The 21,382-nt window shown below is 45.4% G+C and overlaps 1 protein-coding gene across 1 annotated transcript in view; it reads right to left on the reverse strand.

Moving 5' to 3' along the window:
- ADCY8 (adenylate cyclase 8) overlaps nucleotides 1-21,382 on the reverse strand; it is a 266,226-nt gene that overhangs the window by 103,744 nt on the left and 141,100 nt on the right. Inside the window, exon 8 of the mRNA XM_002917618.3 lies at nucleotides 9,640-9,837. Within this exon, the coding sequence (XP_002917664.2) occupies nucleotides 9,640-9,837 (198 nt within the window). The remainder of the gene's footprint in view (nucleotides 1-9,639; nucleotides 9,838-21,382) is intronic.

Consider the following 21,382-nt stretch of genomic DNA (forward strand, 5'->3'; position numbering starts at 1 on the left):
GCGTTCCGGGATCGAGTCCCACATCGGGCTCCTCCACTGGGAGCCTGCTTCTTCCTCTCCCATTCCCCTGCTGTGTTCCCTCTCTCGCTGGCTGTCTCTCACATAAATAAATAAATAAAAATTAAAAAAAAAAAAAAGAAACGAAACAGAATGGTTCAACAAATTCTGAACATCTTCCAGAAAAAATTTTTTTTCATTACCTAATTCCAGAGTCCAACATCCTAATCCATTAGAAAATTCATTCATCTGCCTAGCTTTCTTGGCTTTGCCACAAGTCCTCCTTAATGATGTCATTCCACTTGTCATAACTCCAACAGGAGTGGGGGGGAAAAAAGAAAGAGAAATGTCAAAGTCTATGATGCATTTTTCCAGAACTCTTTCAAGCCCTTACTTAACTTCAATTTCTTTATAAAGGTTAGAGGAAACTGAGAGAAATTCGGAATGCAGAGAAGAAAGACCCATACTCAGCCACAGGATTATCTGAAGGCTCCCTTGTGTGACAAGGCCTTGTCTTTATGTCGCTGCTGACAGAAAAAGGAGTAATGTCAAAAGAATGTTTTGAAAGGACTCAGCACCAAACTTGGTTCATTGCAATACTGTCTACCACAGGTATTATTATAACTACCCAGGAAGTGGCCGAGAGCTGATGGCCGACTTGGCTGTGAAGAGGAACATCACCCTCGGGTTTGTCTGACGCGCCTCTGGCCTGTGAGGTGGCTCTTGTCCAGTTTGCCTGCTCTCTCAGACCACTGGCTCACACAGCTCACTCCTCGACGGCTCCCACCCCCCAGCCTTCTGTCTGGATACACTGCTCAGGGGCCACTCGAGGGCTCAGTGTGCCCAGCCCCAAGGCCCTCAGCCAGAGCTATCTCACGCGCCTGCTTAGTCAGGTACTGGTTTTCCCAGGTGCATGGACAGGGAGAGTGATGGGGCTGTCCTTGCTGTATCTGGGTGCCGCCAGAAACATGTGGCAGACTGTGTGTGGGTGTACATGTATGCGTGTATACACGTGTCTCTGTGTGTACATGTATGCACGCGTACCTGTCTGTGTACATGTGTGTGCATGGTGTGTACATGGGTGCACGCATACATGTCTATGCACATGTATGGCGTGTACATGTACGCACGTGGACTTGTCTGTGCATGTGTGAACATGTATGCATGTTCTATGCACGTGCATGTGTCTACACATGCACATGGTTGTGTGCATATGTATGCACGTGTACCTGTCTATGCAGGTGCTTGTGTATACGTGTGCACATGTATATGTGTCTGTACACACACATGTACATGCATGCATGTACAGTCTGTGCATGTGTGTGTGTGCATGTCTGTGCATGTATACGTACGCATGTGTGTGTGTCTGTGCATGGGTGTGCTTGTCCATGTGTGTATGTGTGTCTGTGCATATGTGTCTTTGTGTGCATGTGTATGTGTCTGTGCATGGGTGTGTGTACACGTATCCATGTATAAATGTCTTGCATGCGCATGGGCGTATACATGTATGCATTGCATGTGTCTGTGTGCGCACATGTGTCTACATGCATGCATACATGTCCGTGCATGTGTCCATGTGTCTGTGCATGTGTGAACATGTGTGCATGTGTACGTGTCCGTGCACACGCATGCATCTACACACATGTATGTGCACATGTCTGTGCATGTGCATGGGTGTGTCCAAGTGTGCATGTGCATGTGTGTCCACATGTGCATGTGTACTTGTCTGTGCACGTGCATGTGTCTACATGCATGCATGTGTACTTGTCTGTGCGTGGGTGTGTGTCCACATGTGCATGTATACTTGTCTGTGCATGCGTGTGTCTACATGCATGCATGTGTACATGTCTGTGCTTGTGCACGGGTATGTGCAGGGGGGATAGTAAACAAGGGATGAGAGAAATTTTCATGGTTTAATTTTGCTTTTTTTTCTTGCCTCCAAGGTATTTGTCGCATGCATAGCTCTATATGCCTCCGGTGCACCCCATCGGCCTCATCCTCAAGACCATTCCAAACTATAATGAAAAGCAGACACCCTGAAAACAATAAGATCTTGCAAAGTGTGGTAGAAAAAATCTGAGTTTTGGGAAAGAGTCAGATTTGAATCCCTACTCTGCTGTCTTCTACATGTTTGAGCCTTGAGAAAGTTACTCCAACTCTAAGCCTCCCTCATTTATCAAACAGTAAAACTAGTAGCTACACGAAAGGACTGTTGTAAAAATTAAAGGAGGTAGCAAACTAACATGCTTACGGTAGAAAAGCCTGATAGAGTCACAAGCGATCAACAAACGTCGGTGTCCTTGCAACACTGCTGTCTCGAGGGACTTCGTAAGAGTTATCTGCCTTTCATCTGCACAGCGACCTTGCGGGGATGGGAAGTTCAATGACTTGCCCCAGATCACAAGTTGGAGTGTAAGTTCGAAGGGAATGGAAGCCACGTCTTTCTGTCTTCTGACAGCACCTGCCCCACTCTGTGTCTGAAGCAGTCAGTATGTAGCAAACGCTCTGCGTTGGGCCTGAGGGACTTCCCAGGGATCACGAGCATGGACAGGACAGTCCTTGCAGGAGCATAGAGAGACCTATGTGTGACATCTAAACTCCTTAGCTGGCTTGGTCTCCCAGGAAGAAGGGCATGGCCTTTGGGGATGATCAAACACCACATGCCCTTAAAGAGAGTTGATCTTTCTCATCTTATTGGGAAGATGGTGATTAATAGAGAATTTGGAATGAGAAAATCATTTCAAGAAGAGACAACTGAATGACTCTTACGTATGTAAATACATCCCAGGGGGCCAAGATGCCCACTGCTTGTGCTCTACTGACCAGAAGGCAGGGCTGGGGAGGCCTCCCGCAATGGGCTGTAGGTGGGTACTTGGTTAGTGAGTGCCTTTATGTACCTATGTGATTGTGTATTTAGGAGGCCGTGACCCTGGTGTACCAGCCACAGGAACACTGTTTCCTCCCACCACTTTTAAAGAAGTAGCTTCTTTACGGAAGCTCTACAAGTGTGAGGTTTATGTTAAGTGAGGGTTTAGCCTCACCCCGATGTGGACTGACATAGGATTCATCACAAGGAAAGGGAAAAGAATAACTATTGAAATGATTCAAATATCTATTCCATGAGAATTACGTCAACTATTTTCACAACAACCCAGTAAGGGGCAGGTATTCTGATCGCCATCTTCTCAGTGAGCTCACTCTGTCCTGTGTCACCCACTCAGTAATTGGTAGGAACTGGATTCAAGCATGTCTATCCGGTAATCAAGTGTATATTCTTCCTCTGCCATTTAACAAAAACCAGACACTTGTGAGATAAAGGAGGCATATGAATGTCCACCTGGGTGATGGAAGGCTCTCGACGTGTCAGCATCCACGAATGACCCGTAAATTCATCAACCATTCTTTGCACTCACTTCTATTTCCAAAGTGGGATTTGAACAAGGTCTGCTTGACTCCAGTGTCTCAGCTCCTAGGAACTCTATGAGCCTTATGGAGACATCCTCTCTAGGCCTGCCTGAGGCCATATTGGCATCCAGTCTGGATCTAGGACCTTCTGATATGATCTGATCTCTGGGGGTGTTTGGCAAGTGAAAACCCCAAATCCTAGGGTGCAGTCAAGGAAAGAGAAGGGTGGGCACCAACTTGGGAAAAAGGAATCCTGGAATCCTAAATGTAGGTCCCCCTGGAAAATCAGAATCTTGGGGATAGAGTGATGGGTACCTGTATTTTTAACAAGCTCCCCAGATGACCTTCTACTTGGAAAAATATCAGCCTAGGACAAAGAGGCTTTTTATCACTTAAAAGTTTCACAATCACATAAGGAGGCCTTTTCTCAAAGGAAAAGGTTTCATTTAGCGAAAAGATGCCAACATTGAAAAAGAGAAGGAAATCTAGTCATCATTGATATGGTTTGATTTTAACACTTAGCTTCCTAACATGCTCACATTAAAAGCATAAGTTCTCATAAACCAATTCTGAAGTATATATTAAACATAGCCTGATCTGTACTTGCGATGAGGAAGTTGACTTGTTCCAAGGTGGCGATACTCGAGTTTTTCGAACAGTAAGCTTAATGAAGTCCCTCCAAGTATGTGTCCGTATGTGACTGAGCTCTCTTCAGGCACTACAGGTATTGGGCTGGTTTATTTGGCCTGGAAACATCCATAAGTAATTGTAATTAATTGCCTTCCCCATCCTAAGCTTCACAAATAATAAACAAATTAAGAGTCTTGTCCTAAAAGAGAAATGAGGACCAGAGGCTGATAAATATCCCCTTCCTCTAAGTGTTGTGGGGTTAAGTCTTTCACTATATATATAAAGAGTACTCACAAATCAATAACACTGAGGTGAGCACCACAATGAGAGATGACAATTAAGACGAATGTGCAAATCACAAAAGGAGAAACAGAAAGACCAAAACAGAAAAACATATACTGAAAGACTTTCAAACTCAAGAATAATTAAAAAAAAAATAGAAGTGACACTTTGCTTCTTATCAAAGTTGCAATTTAAAAGTATAAACACAATTTTGAGAGCAATTTCGGAACGTACATCAAGTATTTTTAAACGTACGTTCTCTTATAGCATTTTTAGGATCTTCTTCCTAAGGAAAGAATTAAGCATGGGTGTATGATTTAACTAAGACAATGGTTACTGCAATGCAGTTTATAATTTATAAGAGTGAAAAACGGGGAAAAAAAGCCAAAAATGGTTAAAACATGCAATAAAGTAGTATGTGGTTACAATTTTTTTAACTGCATATTTAATAATACAGGAAAAGTCTCAAGCAAAGAGTGCTTAACACTGTGTCACAAATAATTCTGTACAAAATGGTCCTATTTTAATAAAAAAAAATCGCACAGATAAGCATAGAGAATTGCAATCATGAAGGTGTAGGGAGACAGATGCCAAAATGTTCCCAGTGGTTACCCTGAATTGTAAGGTCCCAAGAGATGTTGCTTTCTTCTTTTTGTCTTATATGCTTGGCATAAACTTTTGTTAGTGCAAATGTACTCATTTTTTTTATAAGAAAAATTCACACGTAAGAAAAGAAAAAAATCCAGTATGATCAGTCTTTGACAAACATGCCACGTTTCTACTCCCTTTACCATAATTCTAATTTTTGTTTGCTCCTGAGATCTGTAAGCTGTCTTAGGAAAGATTTAGCTTGAGGCTAAAGAAGGGCAGAGGGTTTTTCTGTGAAATTTGGGAGGACCAGGAGGGGACCTTTGATGCCTGGATCATGACCCCCACCCTACCCAGAGGTCTGCTCAGAAAGTCTTCCGAGGGGTGCTGGGAACTAGAGGTGCTAAGAACCATGGATTCTATCCTGGCTGAGGCCCAAGCCCCGGCTCGTGTTTCTCGTTATCCACACCGGTGAGTTTTGAAAGTGAAGGGAGACGCTACTAATAATCACATTGAAAGAATCAATGCCTTGGGGCGTCGGGGTGGCTCAGTCAGTGAAGCGTCTGCCTTCAGCTCAGGTCATGATCCTGGGTGTCCTGGGATCGAGTCCCATGTCGGGCTCCCTGCTCAGCAGGAGCCTGCTTCTCCCTCTGCCTCTGCCCTTCTCCCCTGCTTGGGCTCTCTCTCTCTCTCTCAAGTAAATAAATAAAATCTTTAAGAACAAAAAGAAAATAAATGTCTTGGGCTAACCAGGGCATATGGTCACCATGGTCATAGGGAATTCAGTGGCTCATGGCATCGACTACTGAAAGATGCTGGGGGCTCATTGACCCTCTCGTCACAGATGAGGAAACAGAGGACCAGAGAGAGAAGTGAACACGTGCTGCCCAACCTGGGTGACACCATGAGTCATGAGCATGCTGCTCTGAAGCTTAACTCAAAAGATTCGTGTGTGTGTGTGAGAGAGTGTATGCGTAAGTGTTCAAGACACTGTGTGAATGTGTATAAGTGTGAGTGTGTGTGAGTGTATAAGTGTGCAAGACACTGTGCGAGTGTATAAGTGTGTGAGTGTATATGTAAGTGTACAAGTGTGCGAGTGTATATGTAAATGTATAAGTGTGCAAGACACTGTGAGTGTGTATGTGCGAGAATGCATGTGTAAGTGCATAAGTGTGCAAGAGACTGCATGAGTGTGTATGAGTGTGTGACAGTGTGTGGGAGTGTATATGTAGGTGTATAAGTGTGCAAGACACTGTACGAGCGTGTTGTAGGAGTGTATGTGTGAGTGTGTAAGACACTGTGTGAATGCGCATAAGTGTGTAAGTGTGTGTGTGTGAGAGCAAGTGTGTGTCTGTACCACCATGCAATGACATGGTAGGACGTGATCAGAACTTCACAGTCTTCTCTCCAGAAGCTCCACTGCTAAGAGATCAGCACTGACTCACGCCTTCTGGCTCTCAGGGTTCTACAAAATACCCCGAGATCAGCTACAGGAGTCAAGACAGTCTCCTCTGAACTTCTCTTCAGCCTGAGCCTTTGCTCAGGTCTTTGTGCAACGCCACGGGCTACAGAAAAGTCCTATTTCACAGAAAACTGTTGGTAGAGGTGCCCATTTTTATCAGCGAATGTGATCAGGAAATGTGTGAACGGCCTTTCAAAGGAACTTTGACGTTCTAGTTCTCTAACTCACTTTAAAGAGAGGGGAAGGCGTTCCCTCGTTCACACCTCTTCTTATTATTCAAACAGAATGAAGACTTTCCTTCCCCACAAAAGTTCCAAAGGTAAAATTAGTATTTCCCTTTCTTGTTTTCCTTTCTGAAAACATGTTTTTAGGGTGCAAACTTGCTCCCAAAAAGCAGGGTAGGGCAGTGGGAGGAAAGAGGACTTTGGAGTCACAAATGCTGTATATGTTACAACAATCCTAAGATGCCCAATTTTCCCCCCACTTTCTAACGTCTCTGAAACCAGAACACTTCTTATTCGCAATGGAGTCTTAAAGCCCTAAGTTCCTTGAGAGGTTTGTGATTGCTTCTGCTGGTCAGCAGGGGGCAACATCCACCCAGGACCACTTCACATCCAGTTCCCTGCCTGAGGTTTTTTAAAGACCACATTCAGGGTGTGCAATCAGGCAGCAAGGCTATGTGGATTCCGTTCTGGAGTTTAACCTCTTGGAGAGCTCCTTTTTTTTGCTAACTAATCCCAGGGGATGGGCATGCGTGTGGGGGGTTATTATCTGCTGGGTGGGATTTTTTTCTGTCCAACCTTACCTCGAGGCATAAGCCCAGCTTATTGGGAGGAGCTCCTTCCAGACTCCCCATACTGGGTTTTTCTTTCTCAGTGCTGCGGAGAAAATGGGGCATCTCACGGTTGATGGTACCTTAGAGTTCACGGGATATGACAGCCAGATTTGAGATCTATGACCTCTACTTAACGCCTAGACGGCTGTCTTCTCTTTTGTAAGCAGGATAGTAATGACTCTCTAAGGATGCAATAAACTGGTAAACATAAACACCACACACACAGTAGATACACAGTGATACTGTTCTCAGTTCTGGAACCTTATGGACTTGAAGACACTGTGTTAATTCGGCTGAGGCTCCAGGACTCTTTCCTACTTACTCTCTCTCCAGAGCCTCCTGCCCCCTGCCTCCCACCCCACCCAGAGTTCCAAGAGGAAAGAATGCAGATCGCACAGGATTGTTGTCTATATACAAGGGCCTGGGAGAGAACAAGCCCCAGGACTCTTGGGAGAGGCAGTGCAGTGAACAGACCAGGCAGTGGCCGGGGGCTCACAGAGGGCTCAGATCGAAGCCCCTCTACTGACAGGTGGTTTGGGCGGGCCACCTAATCATTTCTGTGTCTCCATTTCATCAAGTATAACATGCAGCTCATAAGAGCACTTCCTTCACACTGTCATTGTTAGTGAATTTGTGCTAACAGCTTAGAATAGTGCTTGGTATTCGGTAAATACCTGATGGTTAATACTTATTATACATTCCCTGCTCCACAGTAATGCAGCCCCTAGAGAGAGTCTCAGAGCAAGAGTCCATGAGGAGTGCCTCTGCAGCAGGAGGGGAGGGAACGTTTTCTGATGTGCCCCACTGGCCTCACCTGGCAGAACCCATGCAAGACAGAGCCCACCACACTGGACAGTGCAAGGCTGCTGGACGGTCAGTGGGCAAATCCCCACAGTTCAGGATGCTGCCCTTTGCTTTTTCTAGAAGAACCTCTCCTGGACCCAGAAATCAACCTCAGACACACTATGCACCCCCCTACCCCCCAGGTCCACCCCTGCTCCAACACCAGGTCCCGTAGAAGAGATGTAAAGGCTACTGAATAAAACACATGAAAAATCATCTACAGTCTGCAGGGGTCAGGTCATTAGCAACACAAGTACATCTTTAGCAAAAATGAACAAAAGGGTTTGTATAGCTCTGGACATAGGTATTTACCCAGGCTAATTGAGAAGATTCTTCGCTAGACCACCCGGCTCCTCCTAGCTCCTTCAATGTGGCAACCAGGAAAGAAAATGAATTTAATTTGGACCTTAAGCCCCTTAAATATGTTACAAATAAGAAAAGCCTACTTGCTATTTGCGGGAAGGGTGTTGAGTGGGACAAAATGTTTCTTCTCTTTTTGTTAGTACACAGACACAATCCATTTCAAGTTGTGAACTAGAGGCGAAGATACTAATTTTGGAGTTTGCAACCTTTACTTAGTTAATCACAGAAACTCACTGGGAATGGTGCATGTGCACAGAAGTGTGAATTCTCCAAATCGAGGAAAGCAGAATGTCCCAGGCAGCTGAGCAAAGTAACAAAAAATTGCTCACTGGAGCTTTGCAGAGTATCGGATCAAACTCCTGAAATTTGCTTGCAAATTCCCTGCTGTTTTTGCCCGAGGCTCCTGCAGAGGCCAAGCACCTCCTGTGCTCAGTCAAGGAAGGTCTGTCAGCTTCCATCAGTGCAGAAAAGCAGCCCAGTTAAGCAGGGACAGCGCTGCCTCCCCACCACCCTTTACAGTTTAGAGCTAGGGCAGGAGAGAGGCGCGGGAAAACATCATCATCAGTAGGGTGATGGCTGCCATGTTTGAACACTTAATCTAATCAAGGCATTGCCTGGAGCTTCTCATACTAGCCTAAGTGGGAGGCACGTCCACGATCCTCGCTGTGCATTGAGGAGCTCAGGCTCAGAGAGGCTACCTCACTTTCTGAAGGCCACATGGCAATCCAATGCTGAACCCACCACCCATCTCCTTTCCACTCCGCCTACATCAGGGGGCCTCTGAGCCAGCAGACAACTGGAAAATGGGAGAAGAGGTGTCTGTAATCTAAGAAAGGCAGTGTTTATCACTCATGCTTGCGTCCAGTTACTGGGCGTTCTCATACATTACGTGCCAAGGGTTGCAACTGACATGAGTTCGCCTAAAAGCAAAAGCAAGTGGGTGCTAATGTCCCTTAGGGTTAAAAATCTCAAAGTCGAGTGAACTCCTCTGTTCTTTTAGTTATCTTCTCCTTAAAGAGCAAAGCTGAGGCCCTCTTCCTCTAACAAGCATCTCCGTTCATAGCCTTCAGTCCACTCATGATTTGCAAAGAGAAAAAGAAAAGACAGTACTGAACCAAACCAAACAAACGACAAACACACCAACCAACACCACAGCCCCTGGGCTCTCTCTCTGGTCCCATGAACATTTACAAGTAACTTCAGAAAAAGGGCCAATGTGGAGACCCAGCTCTACCTTGTGCTCCAGGCTGGAGTCTTTAAACATCAGTGAGAATGGCTTGATATGCTCTCTTCTCAATTTATCGCCACTCCGCAAGTCGATGGTATGTTCTATTCTCTTGTTAATTTCCTCAGGCCCAGACTGGACATGCAAAGCTTGTGCAAGATGGTTTGGAAGTAGATTTATTGAATTTCTTGTTAGGGCAGCCAGAGTCTAGGGGGAAAGCACATGCAAACACAATAAACCTGCTAGTCCCCTTTGGATTAAAAAGAAATGCAATGTTTTTAGATCAGGTTGCATTGCAAACAGTAATAGCACTCCATGCATGCAGTTGTATTCAGTGAAACCTACAGAAGTCGATCAGTTAGCATTTGCTTCAGAGAAACACAGAATATCACATCAAGAGGGACACTTGCCTTTCCTCTAGGTAGGTGCACTGAATTCCTTTGGTTCAGGTATTTAAAGAGTTGTTGGCTTGGAGACGTTAATCAAGACCCTTTCTCTAACCAGACACATGGCTGGTATGAGAGAAAGAGAACCACCAGAAATTACAGAAAGTAAAGTAGCTGAAAAGCCCACAGAAATGATCATCTCCCACCAAGCAGAGTCCACACTTTCATGTGGTCTTTCCTTTAATGGTGATGGAGAGACTGGGAGACCCAGGACTTGCATTTTTGTTTTTTGTTTTGTTTTTGGCATTCCTCATGGACGGAGAGCCAAATGTGCTGGGATCTCCTCCTTAAACTCGAAGATTGTTAGATTCTTGCATTTCGCAAATATTTTCCCCCCATTAATCATTATATATCTATATCTTCATATAGATATATGTGCTTCATTCCTTTTAGGCAAAAAAATGCAAGCAGCTGCAGCCTCACCATTTCCCAGGGATTAAACAGCATGAGCTGGGGAAAGGCACGACCACCCTGGTTGGTCACGTGGACGCAGCAACAGCACTGGCTTGTGAAGATCCGCCAGGTGTGACACGGAGGCCTCTGTCTCCCACTGTTTCAGCTGCAGGTGACAACACCAACTGGCTGGAGTGAGCCAAATGCAATGCTTGCTCACAGCTCCAATTTAAGACAACTGCTTTGACAAAACAGTGGGAGTTGGAGCCGAAGGGATATGGGGACAGGGATGCCCATCTCCTCCTCCAGGAGATTTCCCCAGGGAGAGGTCCAGGGTGCGGTGCGTTGTAGAGCTGGGAAGTGAAAACTCCCTGTCTCTGGACACGCTCACCGCATCTGCTTTTCTCTGCCAGCCTCCCAGCCTCGCCACACTTCACCCACAGACTGGACTGCGATCAGGGGTTGGAGCCATCAAATGGCAGCCTGTGGGAGCTCACAGAACACCTGGGATGCCCTCTTGCCCGAACCCTTTATGTATCCCTGAGCCTCAGAGACATGTGCTCGAGAGCCATCAGCTCAGCTACGGTCAGGTCAGATCCTCTGACTGAAGAGCCAGAGTCAGGGGCTTTGAGCTCATGGAGAACTTCTAGCCCATTCCATAAGGATTCTTCCTCTGGTACTGTGAGACTCTTCATTTTAACTTTCATGGAGATATGTAATGTAACCTGAATTCAAGGTCTCTAAGGAATTCTGTCGTAGGGCTTCATCACCAGTAGAATTTACTGAAACCCTTTCTCCAGCCCCAGGATAAAGGATGGAGTTGCAGGTGCCAACACAAGAAAGTAAAGTACATGCTTGTAGGACATGGAAGCAGTTAATTTCAGCCCTGAGTACCAAGGAGGCTACTGCAGAGAAAAAGATAGATGTTAGCGGGAGGAATGGCAGGATGAGAGGTAAGGAGGAGGGCTGGAGCAGGGAGAAGGAAGCAGGGACCAATGTTCCAGAAAATTGAACAGCAGGAACCATGCAGGGCCAGAGGGCTTGAGCCCCTGGGACTAAATGCTGTTACAACAGCATCTCAGAAGGCAAAGGCATCTATGCTGTCAGCTACACTGTTCATCCCCCATGGTTTCTTGGGCAGAAATGCTTACCATACAGTTTGGAAAATGACAAGATTTAGTTCTCTATCTTGGAGAGGAGGGGAGAAAATGCCCACGCTGCTGTTGTCTGGGCATGCACGTTTACCCTCTGGCTTAGAGATGCCTAGATGCTCCCCCAGCAAGTGTTTAGAGCTGGGGTCGAACAGCTGGACGTGGTACCAGCTAAATATTGGCTCAGTACATTCATCGTTGGCTGTTTCTTTCTCTCCCTGCCATTTTTATTTTTCTCACAGTTTTTCTTCCTGGAACGAAATTGATCCTACCTATTCTATCAGTCCCTCATGCCTTCAGTGGCTCTTGAATCTCTGGATTTCACAAAGAAGGGGAACTTAAAAAATATTTTTGGGACTGATTATATAAATTACAACAGCAACCACGAGTGCCATGACAGCTGATGGGAACACCACTTCACAAAATAAAGGGCATTTTTGTCAACAAGAATGCTATACTCTTGAAACAAAGGACAGTCCTTTACATTGGATGCATTTAAATTAATGGATAATTCTGCTCATTTTTTATGTTGATCGGGGCTGGTGAAAATGTCATGAGAGATCGGCTCTGATCTCCAAGCAGTCCTTCCGAAAACCAGCAATACCTGTTGCTTCCTGGTTGCCTGGACCATTGGCCACTTCTGAAGGCAGAGACCAGTCCAGTCCCCTGTCAGAGCTTTCCTACCCTCCCCAAATTTCTACCAGCTGTGTGGCTCCTTCAAATGAAAGAGAAGTAAGGAAGCACCTCTCTCTTTTTCATCATTGGTACCAGGCAATAGTTAAGAGCTGGGAAGGAGCCCTTGTATCAACATGTCAGTGAGGCTGTGCTGGATAATTCTTCTCTTGTCTAGGCAATTATTTTTCTTCTTTGCAGGTATATCCTTAGGATTTTATTGCAGTCATCAGTATTCAGTGGACCCTTTCCTGATTATTAGCTTTGTCAATGACATATGACCATCATACCTGCTATTTGACCAGCAATGTCTCTGGTACACCCCTCAGAGCTTCAGGGTGTCTATGCTCAAGGGAAGACCAGCATCAACTCAAGAAATCAAGTGAATTGGGATTAGGGAGGGAAACCATCTGCTTTCATTCACCCCCGCCCCACCCATGTACCACTGCAAAGCACGGCTGGCTTTGGGGGTGACTGTGGTTTGATGTGATCTGGTTTACCTCTCCTCCTCCATGAGTGATGACCACTAAGATTTGACCAAGTGGGATACGGTGGCCGACACCAAAAATCCGTACGCTGATACTTCACGGAGATTCATTTGTAAGTGGTACTGGGGAAATGGGTAATGGGTCTCATTTGCAGATTTAGAGTCATTATGGAATCAATTGTTTTTAATAGAATATGCCTTTTTCTCTTTTTGAGATGGACAGCTGCAGTGGAAGCAAGATTAAGATCATATTAAAAAACAGCATAAGCTTTCAAATAGGATTCCAACTGCAATTGACATGCTAAATGTCGAGATTGTTCTTTTTTGTAAACAACTTAAGCAGTTGGCTAGTGATAGGAAAACAAATGGATGAAATGGAAGGAAATGGGAAATGCCCGAGAATAATAGAAATATATATATACACACACACACATATATATACACACCCATATACACATACATATATATACACACATACACACACACAAAATTGAATACCTATATCTGAATATATGCTTCAATGTATAACTGAAATACGTATTATGCTTATATACAATCGTAAGTGTGTATACTCATTTATTTACCTTAGCTGCTATTTCCAGATACTTGGGAGGTCCGACTGGAGCAGCAGTGTTGGGAAATATCAAAGGTTGTGGCTGATCTGGCCTCCCATATATGAGTCTCTTCACAAAAAAGCACTTCAGCCCTGAGATTTATCCTAACCGAGATCCACGCACTCCTGATGCATTTTAATGACCTCCTTACTCATAGGCACTTAAGACAGATCAAAGCCCAGAAGAGACGCAGAGCCCCTGCTCCCAAGTTTCTGATCACAGTGTCTGCCTGAGAATCTGGGGGTTCAGGTGAAACTCAGCATCACAAGTCCCAGGTATACGTTCGTAAACTGCATCTGAACGGGGTGGGGCAAGCCATCAATCCTCTTAAACTCACCATCTGGTTTGGGTCCATGACTTTTCTTTGGGAATTATCTTATATGACATACACAGTGAAAATCTATGTTTCCTATTGTCATCTTACTTCATGGATGGCCATGAACTTTGGTATTCCTTCATCAGGTTGTGGCACCAAATACATCCTTCCCAATAAGATTTCTGGCTAAAGGTGCACTCTCCAGAAACATCCAGTTTTGTTGAGTCAGAAACACTCTAGCTCTTATGGATCACATATTCCAATCGCAAAACACCCTTGAAAGCATCTCTGGAGACACTGCAAATCTGCTGACGTAGTTGCAGTGTTCCATCTGGGGAGGTTATCACTAATTCTCCTAGTTAACTCCTGTCCAAAAAAACGTGTTCAAAGAACACAGGGAATGAATGGATGCTTCTTTACAAAATGGTTCTGTGGACCAATCGGTTTAGGAAATATGGATTCATTATTGCTCATTGCCATCACTCACATGTGTTTGTTGAGTGACTCATAGTATGCGTTACTGAAATGAAGGTACTGATAAGTTCTGCAAAAATTAGATTTTTAAAAACTCAGCATTTTCCAAACTTAGAACCACAAAATGCTCTTTTGCTCGAATCACCTGTACATATTCCATGAAATACCATTTGGGAAACGTTGGTCTGAAGTTCTTCCCCGTTTTTGTTCACAACTTCTACCTGGGGACCTGATCCCTGAATAAGATCCTATTAACTTCCATGTGCCCCCCTTCTGGTGTATAGAATCAGACCCAATGCAAATGACATCTGACCTTGTGTTAGAGCCCAGACACCTGCCATAATATGACCTATGAAACAATTACTCAACCTGTTCTATTTTATGCATGCAAACATGGAGCATCTAAGCTGCACACCCTACCATTACTTTAAAAACCAATTAGACATCACCTTCTCCAGGAAGCCTGCTTGAGCCGGCACTTACTCTCAGCCCAGCAGTTCCTGGGATGTATGCGGGTTGCCTAACTGTGTGTTAGTCTTTTCCTCTAGGCTATAATCCCCTTTGTGGGTCAGGCACTGTGTTTTATCCATAACTGAATCTCGAGTGTCTGACATGCTTGGCAAGTTCTTAATAAATATGTGTGAAGCGAACGCATGTATGCAGGGATGAACGGCTATAAGGTTGAGAAGCTATACAAAGCACCTATAAGGGCGTTGTTTCCGAACTCTTGCTATCAAAAGTCCTGTTACTTTTGGGGCGCCTGGGTGGCTCAGTCATTAAGCGTCTGCCTTCGGCTCAGGGCGTGATCCTGGCGTTATGGGATCGAGCCCCACATCAGGCTCCTCTGCTATGAGCCTGCTTCTTCCTCTCCCCCTCCCCCTGCTTATGTTCCCTCTCTCACTGGCTGTCTCTATCTCTGTCAAATAAATAAATAAAATCTTTAAAAAAAAAAAAAAGTCCTGTTACTTTTTTCCTATTCTCTCCCAAGTGGACTCCGATTAGGAAAGATTCTGTTGAACAAATTGTATTTATTAAATAAAACGTAGTTTCTTTTTCTACCAATCAAAGGCCTAGTATTTGATCAGCAGGAGGTAAGAGGCATTACCCCACAGTGGACTCTAATTCCAGCCAAGAGCAAGAGCCTTGAAAGGCAGGCTTAGGGTGCTTGTCAACATGAGGTTTTATCCAGGTTTTTGGAACCCAGAGAATGCCTCCCCCTTACTACCTCCCAGGGCTGGCCCCTGAGGCACCAGAGGTCACAGACGACAAAGACCAAAGCCTGGGTTCATGTCAGATTGACTGTTTGCCACAAGACAGCCTGGAGTGGAGGCTGAAGTCACCACTGAGAGCGCCTCTGGGAGCTGGACATGGCAGTCTGGAGATTCAGCTGTAGGCCGTTGTGATCGGGTCCACAGTGCGGGCCAGCTTGTCGCTGATCGGGGAAAGGCCCAGAGAAAATGCCAAGTCCAGCAGGCTCGGGGCCTTCCCCTCTTGTGCAGGGATGCCTTATCTTTTCCCAAGACCCTGCCTGCTTCCAGGCTCAGGCTGGAACTGCCTCCTGCACTCAGAAGCAGGTAGGGCCGAGGCTTCCTCAGGCAACTCCTGCTTCGCCCCTGCGTCGCCTCCCCGGCGCATCTCCCTGTGCCTGCCCGGGAGGCCTCTGCGGCTCAGGTCAAACTTGCCAGCTCCACGCTTTGATTTGTGCAAAAGGCAGAGGTTTCGGCCTCACTGAGCTCCAACCCCACCTCCTGGGTCCTACAACCAGGCAAACGTGAGAAGAAACGGCCAGGAACCAACACGACGCCTGAGGAAGCACCGAGCTGCACACATGAGAGCTCTTTTTCTTCTCTGTTTATTAAAACCCCAATTCCACCCCAGAAGAGAAAGCGCCTACTGTTTTTAAGAAGGAAAGTTTTGTGTGTGTGTTTTTGTTGTTGTTGTTCTCCTTAAGAAAGCTCACTTCTTAGGAAAGCTTTGAGGTGATCTAATCCAGGATGATTTGCATTCAGGGCCTCAGGGGTAACGTTCGTTGTTGTGTTTGAAAGAGACACAATTTTTCCCCCTCCAATCTAAGGATAAGGGAGCAGAGATTTCCTTGGATGTGGTACATAACGTTTTCCTGGTAAGGGGGCCACTTAGAGAAGTGGCATCTGGGTAAGTACTGTGTTGGGGCACCCTTGGGAAACTATCCCTATGGGGCTTCCTGGAACCCACTGCTAACACTTCCTTCTTACAGGAATGTTCGTGCTAGCGAACTGGACCATCTTCCATAAGCGAGGTGTGTTACTCAAGATTGTCACAGCTATTCCCGTCTGTGCTAAGAGAAAATGAAGATTCGCATTCAGATTACGTGTCTGATGGTGCTTTAGTTAGGGCTACCACGTCACTTCTCTTTCATGTTTTCGATATTTATTCCACCATACTCTTTCTTCCAAACAAAGCCAAATAATGGCCAGTGAGATCTTCTTGCAGGAGAGGTCAATGTGGTATCACTATGAGAAGAGGTTTCATTAATTTTCATAAGCTCCTATCTCCTGCTCCAAGAAATGAAATAACAAGGGGACAGAACTCTTTGCTGAAATAATAATCCAGAACTTTCCAGCCAGCCTATGCTGGATTCCAACAACCAAGTGTAACTTGGTTCCCAAACCTCAGTCATGAGCACTCAGACATGAGTCTGGGGCCTAGACTTTCTGGACAATCATTGCTTTCCAGCTTTAGGCCAAACTGAAAGTTTGCAAATATTGTCTGGACGTTCCATTTGATAAGGAACTGAAGTTTATGAAATTCTTTCATTGGCCTTTGTCACTTTGTGTCCTGAAATTTATGATTGAGAGAATAAAACAATGATGTGGGAGGTACCCTTGCTTCTGGTAGATCCTACAAGAATAATTTTCTAGAATTTGCTACGTACACGAAGCCCACAGCCTCACTCTTTACCTTTCAACTAAAATGGATAAGCCAGATCATTAAGACAGTTTCTTCATTTGGGGGTTTAGGTCTCAGGCATGCTAAGCTCTCCTCCCAGTGTGCTTTGTCTGACATTTAATGCTTTGCTCCTTGCCTCAGTTCATCCTACTGGAGGCTCATGGTCTTGGACACTCACTGGTTTTGGTTCTCTTTGGATGAGGTGTGGGCAAATGGTCAGCTGTGGCTGAACTTCCAGGCCAACCACAAATCCAGGTCATGGGGCAGAGCTCTCTGGATAAGGGGGTTCAGCACCCACAGAAGCAATCGCCAGCATCCCAGATTTTGTTCCCAAGCTCTGGCCCAAGACCTCAGAGCCACGTTAACCCAGGACAAGTGGTGTCTGACACCGATTCTGTCCTGCCTGAGAAGCTTGTCTGGCTCTGTTCAGCCGATCCTCTACTAAGCTAATTCAGGATCTCTTCCTCTGATTATCCTCTGAGTTTCATCTCAGGATCGGAATGATTGTGCTTGAGTCACTATACATTTGGGCCATTTTTAATCAAAAAGAGTCTCTACACGTCTATAGAATTGGCTGAAACAGAACTTGGCCCAACCCTTCAGATGCGGCCACGTTGAAGCCACATGATTTGAGGCAAGCTGCCAATCGAAGTGTTAGGTTTTAAAATATCACATCTGTTGTGATGTGTGGAATACATACATCAACCCCAGCACTAGCTTCCTCTCAGGGTCAGGGTGGAATGAGTGAGAGGGATGGAGTGAGCCCAGGGAGGGAGGGAGGATTCCTGCTCAGGACATGACTCATGAGTGGGGAAGACAGACACATTAATGGTTTATGTATAGGGCCACAGGGCAGGCGCGGATCAAAGGACTTGTAACGCTGGAATAATTGGACCAAAATGTCAACTAGGCTGCGGCTGGAGAGGTAACCCCTACCCACCGACCCAATGACCTTCGGGGTTAGCAAAATGGATACTTTCAGCTCAGGAAATGGATCAACAAACATATCAAGACCTAAGTTAGTCGGCTGTGTGTGTGTGTGTGTGTGTGAACATCTAAGATGTAGATTTTCCAGAAATGTCCATGCCGCAGGACAAAATGAAAGTGTGTGTGGGGTGGGTCATGTTTGTGGGTGGAATGTCTGTGTGTTCTTAGAAATCTGAAGAGAATTGAAATACAAGCATTACCAAAACGTGTATCTTTTGTAAAGTTCTGAGGTAACTCTTTTTATTCAGGAATAGGAAATCAGTATTATAAATGTGAGTTGCTGATAAATGACTCGTGCTTGGTGTTTTTAAAAGTCTATCTGTCTGAGGTTTTTATTTCAGGCTCTTTTCTGCCATTTGTTAATTAAATCTAGCTATTGATGTCTTCCTTAATTTGGTGCCAATGGAGCTACCAATTATTGACCTTTAGAACCCAGCCTCTCTTGCTTCTCACCAGCTATGGCGGGACAGAACCCGGAAGAGAAGCCACGCGGGTCATGTTACGTCTTTGGGACTCTGTCCTCTATTTCCTGTCAACTCTTCTGCCATACACTTTTCTGCTGGACTTGTCTCATTAACGTAGCTTTTCTGGGCTATTACTATTGCCAATGTTTGCTTTTGAATCCATCACTCTGAGATACGAGTCCTGAGTGGGTGATGCCACATACGATGTCTGCAAAGCCCTTATGTGTCATGGTGGGAGATCCTTTTGGGGCCTAAAAATGTCACAGAGTAGGAAAAACACAAGGGTACCTCCTAGAGGTTCCTAACGCGGAATTCACAACAGTAGTTTGGGACCTGGAGATGTGAGAAAACCTCTCAAAAAGTTCCATCAATACCCAAGAAAGTACCAGGCAGGGCGACACCTTTTGGACCCAAAATGAAGTCAAAATAAGTACTTGCACGAATAGGCAAGATGAGGCTGTCGAGGCCACCAGAAATGTCAAGTGTCTGCTCTGGGCTGGAATGAAATAACCCAAGAGTGGTAACCCACGTCTCCCTGGGCAGAGCCTCAGCCTGGGTGATGGGCTATGTCACATGGTACCCAATCGCTTTAAAAAGCCGGGATGCAAGCTCATTCACATCAAACACAATTTTGTGTGGAAAGAAAAACCTTCATATATATGCCTTGCACTGGGTCAAAATAACAAAAACTATCCTCGGTGGCAAAAAGATGAAAAAATCCGATGTAACTCAATGAAGACATTTTACACTGAGGAATCTTATCCCAGTCACTGGCCAATTAGCACCAAGGTTAATAAAACAGATCCCGGTTCAAGGATATAAAGGAATCAGGGGGGAAAAAACCTTCTCTCACTATCTATCCTCATATATTTAAAATATCATACATCCTTCTCTTCTTTAAGATACCATGCATTCACTGGTTCTCGTTTGCCAGGCCACACTTTTGTGACTCCCTGAACCACGAGTCAATCCCTGGTGAAGGTCAAGTCCAGCCAGTTCGTTTAGAAAAATTTCAGCCATGTATTGACTATCGGGAAAGCATAGGCCGTGTGTTGTACACTTGTCAACTAACGCACATTTGCAGGCCTGCAATCCCGCCTGAGCCACGAGCTCACCTCTACCTTTCTCTCTCCCACCTTCCTCTAGCTCTGGAACTTCACAGAAAAGAAGGATGATTAGTCAAAGTTAATGGATCAAATTGCCTACTTAATCCACTCAACGCTCCCCGAAGGCTTCAAATCCACTTGCCGGTCTGAAGAGAGTGAAAAACCAGACCCCTCTAATGACTCTCCCTGGCTCAACTCAGAGGCTGTCTTCTGAGTCAGGGCTAAGGAGAGCCTGGGGAGATCTGTTGTCAGAAAAAGCCGTGTTACGGGAAAAGTGCAGACACACTGCAGGAAACAGAGAAAGTCCTCCACGTTCTCTGCCCCCCAAGCCTGCAGATGTCCCATCCAGTGAACATCAAGACTTAATCTGATGTTAAAATGGTTAAAAATACATTGAGGAAGGACAAAAATCTGCCTGTGATTTCCTGCATACGAGATTGAATATGGACAATTAGACATTCGGCAGCTTATCACAGAAGCAGCAAGGTCTGAGAACACACCTTCTTCCTCTTTAAAANATTCAGGACAATTAGACATTCGGCAGCTTATCACAGAAGCAGCAAGGTCTGAGAACACACCTTCTTCCTCTTTAAAACAACACCCAGTATTTCAGGCATCTTTAGGCATGGGAATTTCAGGTCAGAGTTCTCGGGGGTGGGGTGGGGAGGAAGCAGGTGCTTCTTCTCAAGCCCCGGATGGTGGCCTTGTCATCCCTTTCCTCCTGGGGTCTTGGCCCCTCACCCTTGGCCTACCTCCTGCTTGTCTGAGGATCTCAGCTTCATAGTCACTTCTTCGGGAAGGTCTTCCCCAGTTACCCTGGTTCTATTTTCCATCCTTTACTTGCGCTGTCCTGCTATAAGGATAGCAAGTCCACGCTGAGCTGTTGGCCTGGTGGTGATCCCGGGGACAATGAGGTCATTGAGAGCTTGGACCTCCTCTCTCATCTCTCTCCCCAGCCCCCAGCACAGTGCCTGGCATCTGCCCTTTACTCAACGAGCAGCTGAGTAATGAATGACAGAATGAGCGAACCAATGAACATCTTGATGGAGAGTGACATGCTATCATCAGGTGGATGATAGAGGTAAAATGAACGTGATTTTAGGGAGTTCTTGTGGACACTGGTATGCACAAAAAGGCACCGGCCACTTTGCCCCCTGCCCTTTAGGGGCAGAAACTGAAGTGAACAAACCAAACCCCAGGGATCAATACTACTCAACAGAATATATTGATCATGTTGAAAGCAGGACGCCGAAAGAAGGCAAAGTGTGATGATGTTTCTAATGATGTTTGGGTGTTTATATCATATAATCAAAACTCAACCGATCCGGAGCGCTGAGAGAGGCGTAGACTGCATTGTCTAGTTAGGTAAGATTTACCTCAAATACCTTTTCAGTTTTTTTGCTTTAACTTGTTGCTGAGTTTGATATGGATGTTTTAAGACAGTTCACTGGATGAAAATTACACTAAACTGCCATCCTATACTAGGAGAGCTGTAAGCCGCAGGTGTCCCCATTGCTTCCTAGCGAATATGTGTTTCCTGGGCTTTGGAAGGTGGGATTCTGAAGTGTAGGTAACTCACCAGTACAGCCACGGTCTCCCAGCATGTGTCTGCAGCTGAGAGATGGAATGGGCCAATATCAGTGCTGAAAGGAAGTGAAGGGGTCCTCCAGGCAGACCTGCCCCAGTGCAGATGAGAACACAGGGCCTCAGAGGT

This window comes from Ailuropoda melanoleuca, chromosome 9 (genome assembly GCF_002007445.2).
Source record: "Ailuropoda melanoleuca isolate Jingjing chromosome 9, ASM200744v2, whole genome shotgun sequence".
Taxonomy (NCBI): Eukaryota; Metazoa; Chordata; class Mammalia; order Carnivora; family Ursidae; genus Ailuropoda; species Ailuropoda melanoleuca.